This window comes from Callithrix jacchus, chromosome 3, assembly GCF_049354715.1.
Source record: "Callithrix jacchus isolate 240 chromosome 3, calJac240_pri, whole genome shotgun sequence".
NCBI lineage: Eukaryota > Metazoa > Chordata > Mammalia > Primates > Cebidae > Callithrix > Callithrix jacchus.
Window position 1 is genome coordinate 123,937,312 of NC_133504.1, and position 16,644 is coordinate 123,953,955.

General features: G+C 36.5%; 1 protein-coding gene across 11 annotated transcripts in view; it reads right to left on the bottom strand.

Moving 5' to 3' along the window:
- The window catches only part of MTHFD2L (methylenetetrahydrofolate dehydrogenase (NADP+ dependent) 2 like), a 162,619-nt gene that overhangs the window by 132,402 nt on the left and 13,573 nt on the right, over positions 1–16,644 (bottom strand). For 9 of the 11 annotated variants that reach the window (XR_004740880.3, XR_008480183.2, XM_035293561.3 and 6 more), the window contains exons 2-3: positions 7,821–8,005; positions 7,114–7,236 (exon numbers count right to left, since the gene is read on the bottom strand). Coding sequence is in view for 9 of the 11 variants with exons in the window: in XM_035293561.3 (XP_035149452.3) it covers positions 7,114–7,236; positions 7,821–8,005 (308 nt within the window). In the remaining 2 variants the exon portion in view is untranslated. The remainder of the gene's footprint in view (positions 1–7,113; positions 7,237–7,820; positions 8,006–16,644) is intronic. The other 2 variants (XM_054253285.2, XM_078367942.1) reach the window with 1 other exon arrangement.

A 16,644-nucleotide genomic window follows, 5' to 3' on the forward strand; every position in this document is an offset into this window, starting at 1 on the left:
AGTTTCTGAACATAAACCAGGGCTTAGCTTGTGACAGGGCCAGTATCATTAAACAGGACAGATTTTAAAAATTCATCTCATTTCTTTGTTTTCTGCCCGAATGAGATGGAAACTCCTTGCACATTCGGTTTAATCCTTATGCAAACTTGTCTTCAAACATTAGAATTATAATTCTAACTTGGAATTTCTTTTATTCAAGACATTGCCCTAATTGTGAGAAATAATCTCAGATTTCTAATCATGAAATAATTTGACATGCATATTTACTAACCAAATTATAGATAATAATTTTATATTATTAAAGTTGAAGGTAAAATCAACTAGACTCATTTATTTTTTTATTTGCTTATTGTTTAATTAGTTCATTATAATAATCTTATAAGACATACATAGGAGAGACTATAGTCATCTACTTCTATATAGCCAATCTACCAAAATAACACATGAGTTCTACTTATTCTGTAAAACATGAAGGCTGATGCTAGACATACCAGAGAATGGTTTAAAAAGTATTCCTAACCCTACCACTTGAGTTTCATAACCAAGAGACAATTTTTGTATTTCCGAGCCTGTCTTTGCCAGTTTTTTTTATAGTAAATTATATAATGTAGGTTATAAATAAATTACAATGGAGTGCAGAAGGGAACAGTTCTTATTTGTAAGAAGACTAAGCTGAATGATCTAGAAAGACTCTCAAGAACTAAAACGAATTGGTATGACTTAGACAACAGCAAGGCAATTTTGTAGAGTGGGAGGCATTTTGAAACTCTAGATGAATTTTCACTGTTTCACCTCAACATGAAAATTACAGGCAATGAATCCTAAGTATTACTGTCAGAAGATGATGCAGAAGTCCAACCAGTGGGCTCCAAAAAGCTTTGAATCTATATTAAAGACAGATGAATGAATATTTAAATTCTTTATGATATAATACAATGTTTAACGTACATATGCATTGTTTTACTTTTTAGTTAATAGAAAAAGTTGGTTAAACTATGTGTTCCCAATGTGTAGTATAAAAGGTCAATTTTCAATTCTCTTTTTACGAGTAAAATAAGACTCATCAAAGTTAAGTAACAGTCAATTACAAAGCCAGATTATAAATTCAGACTGTATATATATTCATATTTGAATTGTATCTTCTGATAGCAAAAATGTACCACAGCGCGATTACTAAAATAAACTACAGGATACATTGAAAGGAATAGTATATTTAATATGTCTTTAATCTCATTGCTATCATTTTTAAACCTTACCAAAAAGAAATTGTGAATAAAAATAGGAATACCATTATCGAGCAAGGTAAAACCATAAAAAAATATAGGTTACAAGTGTGGGAACAGAGAAACCAGATGATCAGCAATTTGGTGGTTACAAGTGATAGGATCCTGTATGTGAATGTTTGAAATATATGTGTTGAGGGACAGTGTAACAACAAGGAGTTTAAAAGGCAGGCTCTGAAATCTGATGACCTGAGTTTGGGTCTTGGCGCTACCATTTACTAACAGGTAATACTGGTCAATTCACTTAACCTCCCTCTGTCTCAGTCTCCTCATCTATAAAATGAAGAAGATAATTCCTATCATATAAGGGTGTTTGTAGGATTCAATAAAATAATGAATGTAAAGGAGTCCCTGCTAACACTGATGTGCCAGTGAGGGTGCAAACCAATAGGTAACAGTATTCTTGGCATAGGGGCCAGTCTGCCCAGATTCAAATCCTAGCTCAGTTACTTAGCAGCTCTGTGAACTTGGGAGAAGTTACCCTCTCGTGCCTCAAATTTCTCATCAGTAAAAAATACTCGAGCTTCATAGGATTATTGTGAGAATCCAATGGGTAAATAAATATAAAGTGCCATTTGTAATATAGATCGCATATAAATTGCTGTAATATAATCAGTGTTAGCCAAAATTTTGGCATTATTGGCTTTTTGGCTACATAGAAAACCGCCTTTTCAGCTACATAGAAAATCGCCTTTTCTCAGAACATCCACTTTTTTTAATCACTGTGGTCGCTTTAGCTCTATGCATCTCACTCTGAGACACTTTAACAATTTAGTCTCTAGCACAGGACTCAAGCAATTTAGTATTTAAAACAGATAAATCACCAGTGCCAGCTAGCAGTGAGCTGCTAATAAATTCACCAAATGAGGAATGTTGCTCAAAAGGGGTAAAATTTATACAAATATAAATTCACTAGGACAAACAATCTAATGTAGTTTGAAATCTGTGATAAACTAAATACAGTGTAGTTTGAAAACTATGACTATTTTAAATAGTTTTAAACTAACAAAAATTGTATATATGTGTGGTGTACAATATGTTTTGATATATGTATGCATTATGAAATAGTTAAGTCAATCTAATTAATATATCTAATATATCAGATATGTATTTTCATGGTGAGAACATTTAAATCTCCTTTTCAACAATTTGCAAGTATATAGCATGTTGTTACTAAGTTACCACATTGTACAATAGATCTCCAAAACTTATTCCTGCGTAACTAAAATTTTGTATCCTTTAACCAACATCTCCACAATCCCCTTCCCAGTCCTCAGTCCCTGGTAACCACCATTAACTCTATGTTTCCACGAGTTTACGTCTTAAAATTCTACAGGTAAGACCACGCAGGTTTTTCTCTTTGTGTCTGGCTCATTCTACTTAGTATCATATACTTCAGCTTCCATGTTATAGCAAATGGCAGGATTTCATTATTTTAAAAGTTGATTTTTATTTCATTAGGTATATATTCAACATTTACTTTATTCATTCAGCCACCAATAGACACTAAAGTTGATTATGTGTTTTAAAGTAATGTACAATGAACATAGGAATGAAGATATCTCTTTAACATATTGATAACATGTCACTTGGATATATATACAGAAATGGAAATTTTAGATCATATGGTGTTCTATTTTTAATTTTTTGAGGAACTGTCATGCTGTTTTCTAAAATGGCTGTACCAATTTACACTCTAAACCTCAGTGAGCAGGGGCTCCTTTTCTCTACATCCCCAGCATTTACCTCATTTTCTTGATGACAGCCATCCTAATAGGTGCGAGGTGATATCTCATTGTGGTTTTAATTACTAATGTTGATCATTTTCACATAGCTGTTGGCCATTTGTATGTTTTGTTTTAAGAAATGTTTTTTTCAGGTTACTTTGTGTAGAATGGACATTTTAAGAATTAATATTGTGATGTGGTTACATAGCTATTAAAATGTCATACAAATGCCAAGTGGAGAAAACTTCAGAAACTGCAAACTATAAAAAGATTGCTGGATAAATACAGTACCGACAAAGAGATTCATTTTGCATTAGTCAAACAATTGAGAAACACTGTTAAAATTTTTTGGTCAGATTTGCGATGTTAATTAACTCCTGATCTTCTCCAGACCTCATTTTCCTATAAGAGTATTGTGTGTGTTGAATTTCTTTGTTTAGTTTTAAATGTAAGTGATACTATCACTATACTAACTTTAACATCATTCATCTAAGCATTATCTGTCAGAGCATTTTTCTCAGGAGAAAACTGTGATAGCTTCTAAGATGCTTATCAACTTGATGTTTTTGGTCAGTGAAGCTATACTGGAGGAAAAGAATTTAATTTTTGGCATAATTTAAACAGCACAAAAGCTATAACATATGCTAACATATTATATTATTAAAGAAAAATATTAATTCCATATAAAGATCCCATATAATAGCATTATATAGCTTTACTTTTGCATACCACATGATTGTTAAATGATTGTTAATCAAAGATTACAGAACTAAAAACTACAAAACTACTGTAACCTATACCATTCCTGCAGTCCTCATTTTGCACAGTTGAAATATGCACAAATTTCAGAACCACAGTTTAATGAAATAATACCAGTCTGCCAACAACACAGTTCAAATTTTTAGTAATTATACAAGAGCTGCTAGCTCTTTAGTCCACAAATCACTAAAAATAACAGAAGACATAATGATCAGAGACCAATCATACACTTCTTTTTTTTTTTAAATTTTTTATTGCATTTTAGGTTTTGGGGTACATGTGCAGAACATGCAAGACAGTTGCATAGGTACACACACGGCAGTGAGTTTTGCTTCCTTTCTCCCCTTCACCCACATTTGGCATTTCTCCCCAGGCTATCCCTCCCCAGCTCCCCCCCTCCGCTGGCCCTCCCCTTTTCCCCCCAATAGACCCCAGTGTCTAGTACTCCCCTCCCTGTGTCCATGTGTTCTCATTTTTCATCACCCTCCTATGAGTGAGAATATGCAGTATTTCATTTTCTGTTCTTGTGTTTGCTGAGAATGATGTTCTCCAGCTTCATCCATGTCCCTACAAAGGACACGAACTCATCATTTCTGATTGCTGCATAATATTCCATGGTGTATATGTGCCACATTTTCCCGATCCAGTCTATCATCGATGGGCATTTGAGTTTGTTCCAGGTCTTTGCTATTGTAAACAGTGCTGCAATGAACATTCGTGTGCATGTGTCCTTATAGTAGAACAATTTATAGTCCTTTGGATATATACCCAGTAATGGGATTGCTGGGTCAAATGGAATTTCTAAGGCCTTGAGGAATCGCCACACTGTCTTCCACAATGGTTGGACTAATTTACACTCCCACCAACAGTGTAAAAGTGTTCCTTTTTCTCCACATCCTCTCCAGCATCTGTTGTCTCCAGATTTTTTAATGATTGCCATTCTAACTGGCGTGAGATGGTATCTCAATGTGGTTTTGATTTGCATCTCTCTGATGACCAGTGATGATGAGCATTTTTTCATATGATTGTTGGCCTCATATATGTCTTCTTTCGTAAAGTGTCTGCTCATATCCTTTGCCCAATTTTAAATGGGCTTGTTCGTTTTTTTCCTGTAAATCTGTTTGAGTTCTTTGTAAATTCTGGATATCAACCCTTCGTCAGATGGGTAAACTGCAAAAATTTTTTCCCATTCTGTTGGTTGCCGATTCACTCTAGTGACTGTTTCTTTTGCTGTGCAGAAGCTGTGGAGTTTTATTAGGTCTCATTTGTCTATTTTGGCTTTTGTTGCCAATGCTTTTGGTGTTTTGTTCATGAAGTCCTTGCCTACTCCGATGTCCTGGATGGTTTTGCCTAGATTTCCTTCTAGGGTTTTTATGGTGCCAGGTCTTATGATTAAGTCTTTAATCCATCTGGAGTTAATTTTAGTGTAAGGTGTCAGGAAGGGGTCCAGTTTCTGTTTTCTGCACATGGCTAGCCAGTTTTCCCAACACCATTTATTAAACAGGAAATTCTTTCCCCATTGCTTGTTTTTGTCAGGTTTATCAAAGATTGTATGGTTGTAGATATGTTGTGTTGCCTCTGATGCCTCTGTTGTTCCATTGGTCTATATCTCTGTTTTGGTACCAGTACCATGCTGTTTTGATTACTGTAGCCTTGTAGTATAGTTTGAAATCCGGTAGTGTGATCCCCCCGCAGCTGTGTTCTTTTTGCTTAGAATTGACTTGGCTATGTGGACTCTCTTTTGGTTCCATATGAATTTCATGGTGGTTTTTTTCCAGTTCTGTGAAGAAAGTCAATGGTAGCTTGATGGGGATAGCGTTGATTCTGTAAATTACTTTGGGCAGTATAGCCATTTTCACGATATTAATTCTTCCTAACCATGAACATGGAATGTTTCTCCATCTGTTTGTGTCCTCTCTGATTTCGTTGAGCAGTGTTTTGTAGTTTTCCTTGAAGAGGTCCTTTACGTTCCTTGTGAGTTGTATTCCTAGGTATTTTATTCTTTTTGTAGCAATTGTGAATGGCAACTTCAGCAAAGTCTCAGGATATAAAATCAATGTGCAAAAATCACAAGCATTCCTATACACCAATAACAGACTTAAAGAAAGCCAAATCAAGAACAAACTGCCATTCACAATTGCTACATACACTTCTTTCAAATGATTGGTCACATTTGTAATCTTCAAACATAGACAGCAAAGTGTGTTTTCTCCATGTCCTCCAGAGATAAACCCATATGATATTTTACAAAACTGGATAACAGACAGAGGGGATTAGCCTATAAAAATAAAAATATAGCCAAGAAAGAAAATGTGATAATGCTGGGCTGCAAACTGGAGTGGGTAGAAGATATGAAATTGGTAACAGCAAAGACAAGAGAAACCAAGGCCTGCATGAAGTGAAGGGAAGAACGATGTTGAAAAACTCTAATGAACATAAAAAACAAAGTCATAGGATTGTAATTTAATGCAAATGGAGTTGTAGGAGAAATAGCTGACCATAGAATGTTGACATTGAATCCTTTGGAGAGATGGTTACACAGCCAGAGGAACTTAATGAAGGTGAACTCATCACAAAAATGAGGAAAGTGATAGGAACAAAAAAGATGACAACGTCTCAGAGGAAATGATACCAACATGTAACTTCACATTGACGTTTCTTTAAATGTGAAGGAACTCTCAGGGAAATTACACAACATTGAAAGTACAACAGACAAAATACTGGGAGCTAATCTAAACGTTGAAAGGAATATAACAGTTCAATTCACCAAAGCATAGAAAAGATGCTTGTTCCATCTGATGTTAGAGAATTAGAAGGGAAACACTGCTCTAACTACTTTTGACAAGTTTACCAAAAGAAATCATACACTTTATTTCTCAATGTTTCTAATTTCTGAATTACAGTGTACTAAAAAATATTACTTTCATTTTACTAATTATTCATTTCCCTATACATTTATGAACCACAACCTCTGTTTGAGACACTCAAAGAGTAGGAAAGATTTTAAAGCTTTGATAAAAAGTTTTAAAGGCCACAGAAAAATTGTTATTTTTACCTTTGATTATTAAGATTACATTACCTGGTTTCCTCTTACATTGTCATTTTTAGGGTCATATACTACTGTGCGAAGCAAGGAGTGCATGTATTGCCAATACCTAAATTTTAGTTTCACGGATTTTGTCAGTGTAAGTACAAATCATTCAGATTACACTTATTGCTAGTTTAATAGTTAGTCCCCTTGTGAATGTGTTTTATAAATTACTTATAGTATCATAATATAATGTTGAAAGATGCCCTCTGTTTCTCTTTTAACAAAACCAGATATAGAGAAGAACAGTAGGTACCTGGCAGTGGTAACTGAACTAATATACCACTGACTCTTGGGTCCATATTCAATTGATCTGTTATGTCCAAAAGTTCTTCCTGAGAAACATCCTTAGGTTTTAGAATGAGCTCACTACAAATACCTAGAAGAAAAACAAGCAGAGAAAGTCACTTGACTAACTGAATATGGTTTTTCATCAATAGTGTCTGACACAGTGTGGGACTGTTCCTACTGGAATGAAAGGTTCTGATGTTTAATGCATCATCAGGAAGGATTTCTCCAGTAATACAAGTGTTTTCTCTGATTCACATGCATTCTTTGGCCTGGAATGCCAGGTGACAACTTGTACTTGTTTGAGATAAGCTACTATTAGTAGATTAGAAGAGAATAAAAGTATCACTACCACGCAACTATTAAGCCAAGTTTAACAGAGTGAACAAGCCAGGTTTATTATTTGATTAAATCAAATATAATGAAAGCAAGCCTTTTAGATGTATTCTTTACATTTCTTCCCATAGAATATAAAACACACTGAATTAACCCTATAAAAATTTTGAAGAAACATCAAATGAAATTAACATAAGGTTTAGTAATTGAATAATCTTTAATAATAATACATGTAATTCAAATGGTACTTATTTGATAATTATCATTCATAACTATCACAATTCAAACTAAAAACAGAAAACATATTTAGTAGCAATTACAACTAAAACACATACCCACCTACAGCAGAGGCAGCTCTTATCTTATTCCTGACGTATGTATGGCTTGCTGGATTATCTCCCACTAAAATTATACTGAGGTGAGGTCTTCTGTTTCCAAGGGAAATCCATGATTCCACACCTTGCTTTATTTCTTTCTGGATATGCTTAGCCATTTCGGTTCCTGATATAATAACGGCTTCATGTCTGTGGAAAGCAAAACAATAAATATAATACCAAAAAGAAAATGAAGAATATCCAACTGCACAAATTTAAGGTACAAAAATGAACAAAACAACCACGCTTCTCCAAGCACCCCAAGTTTGATTTTTTTTTTCAATTAATGTGACACCTACTCTTCAGGTTTATAAATATATTATAATTTTGTGAAGGATTTCAACTCTGTTATTTCGTTCTACAATATAACCTATATGCTATAGAATAAATGTATATGTCTCTTCAAAATTCATATGTTGAAATCCTAACCCCAAATGATACGATATTAGGAGGTGAGTCCTTTGGGAGGTGATTATATAATGAGGATAGAGCCCTCATAAGTTGTGTTACTGTCCTTTTAAGAAACTCCAGAGATCTTCCTCATGCCTTCTGCCATGTGCAGACATAGCACGAAGACAGCTATCTATTAAACAAAAAGCGGAACCACAGCAGACACTGAACCTTCTGGTGTATTGATATTGGACTTCCCAGCCTACAGAACAAGGAGAAGCAAATTTCTGTTTTTTTTATAAGCCAACCAGTCTCTGATACTCTGTTACAGCAGCTCAAATAGACTAAGACACTATCTACAGTGTATGCTTCTTCACAAATTTCAGTTAGGTATTATATATATAACATATATAATACACATTTTTGCATACATATGCATATACATATACACATATATATATTCATATAAATTATCAAACTACATACTCAAGAACTAGACTGAAAAAAAAAAAAGGCTGGTTTACGCCTGTAATCCAAGCACTTTGGAGGCCAAGGCGGGCAGATCACCTGAGGTTGGGAGTTCAAGACCAGCCTGACCAAAATGGTGAAACCCCGTCTTTACAAAAGAAAAAGAAAAAAAAGAACTAGACTATAGTATTATCTAAATTTAAAGTTCTGTCATTTTTTCTAAAGAGGCAGATCAGCATAGCCTAGTTAACACTGGAAACCATCTTGAAGACTGGGCTCCATTGTGTATCATATGGCCCCACAGTCTTGTGACCCTAAGGCAAAATCAATTCGTTTTTGGTTAGCATATCCTGTACAAGACCCTGAAGTAATGAGCTTCATACTGAGGGAATGTATTCTCTCCCCAGGTCCACAGGCGGCACAGTTTCAAGGGCAAGAACTTCCCAACGCCATACCTCCCCACTTCTCCATCCTGGAGCTTAGAGGTCTTTGTTTGACTTTTGGGAAGATAGACTACCCGGAAACAGAGATCAATCATTCCAGCAGAAATTTGAAAGAACACCTCTCATAGGACAAAAAGTTTGAATGGGGCAGGAGTAACTCCCAGGTTAAATTCCCCTGCTCTTTGGCTACACGGACTCCATCTTTCTGGATCACCTATCACTCTGTGAGAGCTGTTTTTCACTTCTCTCTCTCTCTCTCCCTCTCACTCCTATATCTCTCTTTCTCCCTAAAATAATCACTTTTCTATAAAACTTTTTGGGTCTGATATTTACTCCAAGCAGCTCACTGTGGCCAACAGGGTCCACTTCCCCATTCTTTTGATTCTAATTTTGTCTACTATTCATTAAAATTTTAGTAGCTTTCAGACACTAAATGTCATGATGGATTCAGTATATCAATCTTGTTCTGCTGTCTTATTTCTGTAATAAGATTTATTCAGTATAACTGCTATATAAAAAACTGGACATAAAGTATACAATTTAATAAGTTTTAATATTTGTATATACCTAAGAAACCATCACTAAACTCAAGACAATGAACATGTCTATCATTCCCAAAACTTTCCAGGTGCACCTTTAAAATTTCGCCATTCCACCTGTGTCTGCCAGATTCCACTCCTCCACTGACCATTCCAGGCAACCAATTATTTTTTTTGTTTGCTATATATTAGTCTATATTATCAAGAATTTTATAAAAATTGAATCAAACAGTACATGCTCTTTTTTAGCCAGCTATTTCCACTCAGCATAATTATTTTTAAATTAATTCATGTTGTTGCATGTTTGAATGGTTTCTTTCTGACCGCTGAGTAGCATTACACTGTATGGATACACCAGTATTTGTTTATTCATTCAATAATAATTATTAATGGATATTTGGGTTCTTTCCAGGTTTTGATCATAAAAAATACAGCTGTTACAAACATATGTTTTATACACATATGCTTTAATATATTTTGGGGGGGTGGGGGACACAGTCTCATTCTATCACCCAGGTTGGAGTTCAGTGACAGGATCTCTGCTCATTGCAATCTCTGCCTCCTGAGTTCAAGTGATTCTTCAGCCTCCCGAGGGGCTGGAATTACAGGCATGTACCACCCCGTGCCTGGTTAATTTTTGTATATTTAGTAGAGACAGGGTTTCGCCATGCTAGCCAGGCTGTTCTCAAACTCCTGGCCACAAGTGATCTGCCCCTCTCAGACTCCCAAAATGCTAGGATTACAAGGGTAAGCCACCTTGTAATTAAAGGGTGAGCCACCCTGAAATTAAAGCAGCTCCTGGCTGCTTTAATTTCTTTTGAGCAAATATCTCAAAGTGAAATGGTTAGGTCATATTGTAAGTGTATGTTTAAATATGTTAAAAACTGTTATGCCATTTTACAAAGACACTGTACTGCTTTGCATTCCTTCAAACAGTGTATCAGTTCTGGTTGCTCTGTATACTTGGGATGGTCAGGTTTTAAAACTGTCGACATTTTAGTGGACATATGGTAGTATGTCATCATGCTTTAAATTTGCATTCCCTTAATGAATACTGATGTTGCACATCTTTTCATATGCTTATTTACCATCTGTGATCTTCTTTGGTGAATTAAATAATTAAAGCTTTTGCCCATTATTTAGTATATTGTTTCTGTTTTGAATTTTTAAAGTTGTTTGTATATCCTGTATTCAAGTCCTTTATCAGATATGGGATTTGAAATATTACCCCCCAGTCTGTGTTTTATCTTTTCATTCTCTTGTGTTTTTAGAACAGTTAATTTTAATGTACTCCAATTTATTAATTGTTCCTTTTATGGACCATGTTTTCAGTGTTGTATAAAAGAAATCTTTGCCTAACTCAAGGTCACAAAGGTTTTCTCCAGTGTTTTCTTCTAGATGTTTTATGGGTCCAAGTTATACATTCAGTTGTATGATTGATGTCTATTTTTAGTTTGGTGAGAATTTGTATGAGGATATTGCCAAATGTTGTTTATGTCTATTGAAATGATCATAAGGTTTCCTCGAACGTTAATTGTTAATATGGTAATGGATTAATTTTCAAATGTTAAACCAACCTTGCATTCCTGGGATACATCCCAGTTGGTCATTATGTACCTATCCTTTCCAGAAATTGTGGATTTCATCTGAAATTTTGTTAAAATTGTTGCATAAGAGGTGTTTGTAGTTTTCTTTTCTTACAATGTTATCACATAGCTTTGATACCAGGATGATGCTGGCTTCATAGAATGAGTTAGGAACAATGCTATCCTCTTCAAATTTCCAGAAGAATCTGTAAAGAATTGGCATTTTTTTCTTTCTTAAATGTTTGGTAGGATTCACCCATGAAGCTATCTGATTCTGGAGTTTTCTTTTGGGGAAGGTTTAAACCTACAAACTTAAATTCCTTAACATAGAGAGCTATTCAGGTTATCTATTATTTCCTGAGTGATTTTTTGTAGTTTGTGCTTTGTACTTTTCCAATAATTTGTATATAACTATAAACAAATCAAGTTACAATAAAATATAACTTTTAAGGTTTGTGTTTTTCAAAGGAAAGTAACAAACTCTTTTCACTGTTTCCTATGAATTTCTGGTGAGGATATTTTATGAATTCACTTAAGTAGTCTTTTGGCACTAAGATAACAAGGACCTTGTATATTAGCAAATACCATTAACTGCAGATACACAACATATTCGACCATGACTCATTTATAAGTAGTAGCAAAAACAAAATTTCCATAAACTAATTTGTGTCAGCAATATTTTCTTAGGGTAGAACATTATTATAGAAGCAGATTTATCTACTTCAAAAAAAACTAGAATTCACCAAACACAGTAAGCAATATACATTTTATTTTAAAATATAACAACATCTGAACTTCGTCTTGCATTTTATACCATGTGAGTTAGCGATGCTACTGCTAATATATTATTGATTGATTCACTCACTGTTAAACACAATAGTTTGTTCACATGCCACTGTGAAGCTAGCATTACTGACTATAATTCAGGCTAATTATGACCTAGATAGTACAAACCTGTGTGACCTGGAGAGTGTCAAAGAAGACCCATAGCATAAACTGATTCCCAGACTTCAAGGAGACAAACTGTATACAGATTAAACTTAACTGTGCCATGTATACTCAGGTCTAAGACTCCTCAGGGTTTACCTCAAATTATAGCACTGAGGTGCTAAGTTGGCTTGCTAACTAATTATAGCAGTGATAACACCCTGGCTAGCTGGTGTTTATGGGTAAATTAGGACTTAGGTTTGCGAGCATTTTCAGTAGCAACTGGCCCCTCTAATTGACTCCCTCAGTCACTGTAGGGACTCAACAAGCCTAGCTCCATAGGATTCACTACAAGAGGCAAAATGAAGCAATCTGAAATTAATGCAGGTTCAGTGGGAGAGTGACTGTATTGGTCCATGTGCTGCAAGAACTAGTCAACTCACACATAACTTTAGTGCATAAACAAATGACATTTTTGAACATGAAAATTGTTGAAAAGCTAAAAAGCTTAAATAGCAGCAAGAACTCAAATGTTCAGCCACTGAATAAGAGCTCCTAAAATTCTTCTCTCACTTGATCTCCTTTAATGCATTTTCCATACTGCAACCAGAGTAATTGTTGCTTAATTTAATTATGTCACCTATGTGGTTAAAACTCCCCACCACATGTCTCCTATGTTCATAGAACTATTTTAGGCAATGGGAATATAAATAATAGGGCACAACACAATTGCCTACTTTTATGGAAACTATATTCTAGTAGAAAATATAAGCAAATTCAAAAACAGCAAGTATTTAATACATCGTGTCACATGAGGTAGAGAAAGGACTTATCTGAAAGCCAGAATTATTTTATATAGGTGGGTTAAGGTATCACTTCTCTGATAAATCAGTTGACATGTGAGCAGAAAGGAAAGAAATCAAATAAATCATGTAGATTTCTGGGAGAGAAGCATTCTAGGCCAAGGAAAGCAAACAGGAAGTATGGAGGCCTTTAGCGAGGAGCATACCTGAAATCTCTGAGGAACAGCAAGAGGCCAATGGCTGCAGTGAAAAGATCAAGCGAACCAGGATAAGACGTGAAGTCAGAGAATTAGTGGGACATCAGATTATATAAGGCCCTACAGGCCTTTGAAAGGATGTTGGCTTTTACTGTGAGTGAGATAGAAAGCCCTTTAGAGATTCTGATGTAACTTTCGTTTTTAAAGTAATTGGTGAAAATAGGGAGGATAAACTCTGTGAGATCAAGAGTAAAAGTGGAGACTCCAGCTAAAAAGCCAGTGTAGTACAACAGGCAACAGACAATGGGGAGTTAGTCAACGGGGTAGCAGTGGAGGTGCTAAGTAGTCTGATTCTGAATCTATGTTGAGAGTAAAACCATTGGGATTTACTGAGATTGGGTGTAGGATGCAGAAATAAAAAAAAAAAAAAGACATTAGGCAAACACGACTCCAAAATTTTTGAACTGAGAAATTGGGGGAAGAATTTTAACTAAAATCCAAATCCCCTATGGCTTACAAACTTGTACATGAGCTACTTTAGCCTCATTGCTAAAGAACACTGTGATCAGTGAGCCCCACAGTATATACCAGTCATATTTTAATTCATAAACTGCACCATGTTCTCTCTGGGTCTTCACATACAATATTCCCTCTGCCTGAAACACTCCTCCTTCTCTTTCTCACCTCTCCGACTACCTTGCCACGTCTGTCTCACACATTCCTGAAGTCTCGGCTTGTGAAACACTCTGGGAAATGTTTTCTGACCCCTGTACCCCGGGACTCTGCTATGAGTTCCCACAGTACCCTGTTTTTATCCTTTTGTAGTATTTTAAATCATTAATATTGTTTAGTTGTCTATTTGTGTTCTCTGGTTACACAGCCTATAGCTCTCCATTTCTTTATGGTCAATTATTGTTACTTTATTTTGTTCCTTTTGTGGTGTCATGTTTCCCTAATGATTCATAGTTCTTAAGGCCTTTCATTGGTGTCTGTCACTTGAAGAAGTAGGCACCTATTCAAGTCTTTTATAAACTGGCTTCAGTCAGGAAAGCCTTTCACCAGTCAGCCCGTCTAGAGATTCTTGATAAGCCATCTGTCATGGTCCATGGATGGGCTTGCTGCTAGAGTCTTTGAATTGGTTGGCAGATGGTGGCCCTGATACCTCAGCTCACAAGGACTAATCTGGTACTTGGGTAAATAGGGGTGGGCTGTCAACTGGGTACATAGGAGCAGGCCTGGATCCTGGGTCTGAAAATACAGACCTGAAGACCAGGTTCATGGGGGCCATCCTAGGAGTAGGGCAGGCCTTGAGTCTGAGTCCACGGGGACCAGCCTGGCACTGGAATGGGCCTGGTCCCAAGTCTGTGGGGACTGGGCTGGCATAGGGTCCCCTGGAATGGGACTGCTGTCTAAATCTGCAGGGGCAGACCTGGTACCTGGAACCATAAGTTTGGGTCAGGAGCTTGGGTCCCTGGGAATAGGCTTGGACCTGAATTCATGGAGGCTGACCTGGTACTGGGGCAGGCTTAGAGTGTGGGTCCATGAGTTTCTACCTGATGCCTAAGGCTGCAGAAGCTAAACTGGAATCTCTGGGTGTTGCCCTGGCATTAGTACAGGCCTAGAGCCTAGGTCTACGAGGATTGGCCTACAGACTGTGTCTGTGGGGGCTGGCCTGGCACTGGGAGGGCCAACACTGTTGCATGTTTTTCAAAAGTTGTTGGAAATTATTAATCAACATATTCAACAACTAGACCAAATGAGGGTAGAGGCACATTCAGATTTAAAGTTTTTAGTGAACATCAGTGAAACCAAAGCTCACAAATAGAAACATTATCTCTTCAAAAGGAAGGGAAGAAGGGAACTAATTAAAAAAAATGATAGCTCAAACAATGCACAGGTAATTTTGATTTCTGCACTTATAAGAGAAGAGACACAGAGACACACATACACACAGAAGGGAAGTGAAATCACAGAGGGAAGACAACCACGTGGCAACAGAGGCAAAGACTGGAGCCATGCAACTGCAAACTCCATAGAAACATCAAGTACTGCTGGCAACAACCAGAAGCTAGACAGACCACCGGCCTATAGTTACTGTGTTTCAGACTTCTAGCCACCAGAAGTGTGAAAACAGATTTCTGCTGTTTCAAGCCACCTAGTTTGTGGAACTTTGTGTACAGCAGAAATAGTAGACAAATACATCTATAATCACAATTTTAAATAGTCCAATTTCTGAGAAGTCTTTCGATGGAGCTCATATTTTTTGTTGAATAAAATTTCATTGAATAAATTACTGTTTTGTAACATAATGGAATATAACTGAGAAAAACTTTAATGTTCCCATATCTAAATTTGGCAAACTGTTTTTAAAATCATACACAAAAACAACTTATTTTATGACTTAGTATCTAAGTATTCATCAAAGAAATGTACTTTGAGGGTCCGGGCGCAGTGGCTCACGCCTGTAATCCCAGCACTTTGGGAGGCCTAGGCGGGTAGATCACAAGGTCAAGAAATCAAGACCATCTTGGTCAACATGGTGAAACCCCGTCTCTACTAAAAATACAAAAAAATTAGCTGGGCATGGTGGTGTGTGCCTGTAATCCCAGCTACTCAGGAGGCTGAGGCAGGAGAATTGCCTGAACCCAGAAGGCGGAGGTTGCAGTGAGCCGAGATTGCACCATTGCACTCCAGCCTGGGTAACAAGAGCAAAACTCCGTCTCAAAAAAAAAAAAAAAAAAAGAAAAGTACTTTGAAAAGATACACAAGGATAGCCCATGTGAAAATATTTAGGTTAAAATATCTTCCCATTTCAATGTGAAAAAAAGTAGAATTAAGAGTATTCCATTTAGCAGAGTTTACATGGTGCTTCAGCATCTATAGAGACAGTAGCTTTAAAACTAAAATAATGATTGTCTAAAGCAAAGATTCAATTTGGAACTGTTAAGAAAGTTGCAGAAAATTTAATTTTAAAATTAAGCATAAGGGCTGGGCGAGTTAGCTCATGCCTGTAATCCCAGTACTTTGGGAGGCTGAGGTGGACGGATCACTAGGTCAGGAGTTCAAGACCAGCCTGACCAAAATAGTGAAACCCTGTCTCTACTAAAAATACAAAAATTAGCCAGGCATGGTGGCATGTATCTGTAGTCCCAGCTACTTAGGAGGCTGAAACAGGAGAATGGCTTGAACCTGGGAGGCGGAGGTTGCAGTGGGCCAAGATCACAGCACTTGCACTCCAGCCTGGGTGACAGAATAAGACTCCATCTCAAAAAAAAAAAAAAATTAGGGGAGAGGACTCAAGATAGTGCTGTGAGAACAACTCAGGATTGAAGCTCTCGGTGAATGCGCGGAGAGGGTGAGTCAGGGACGCATTTCCAGATGGATCTTTGTTGCCCACAGAATGGGGAAATTCCCAGGTATAAAAGAGACCCAGGAT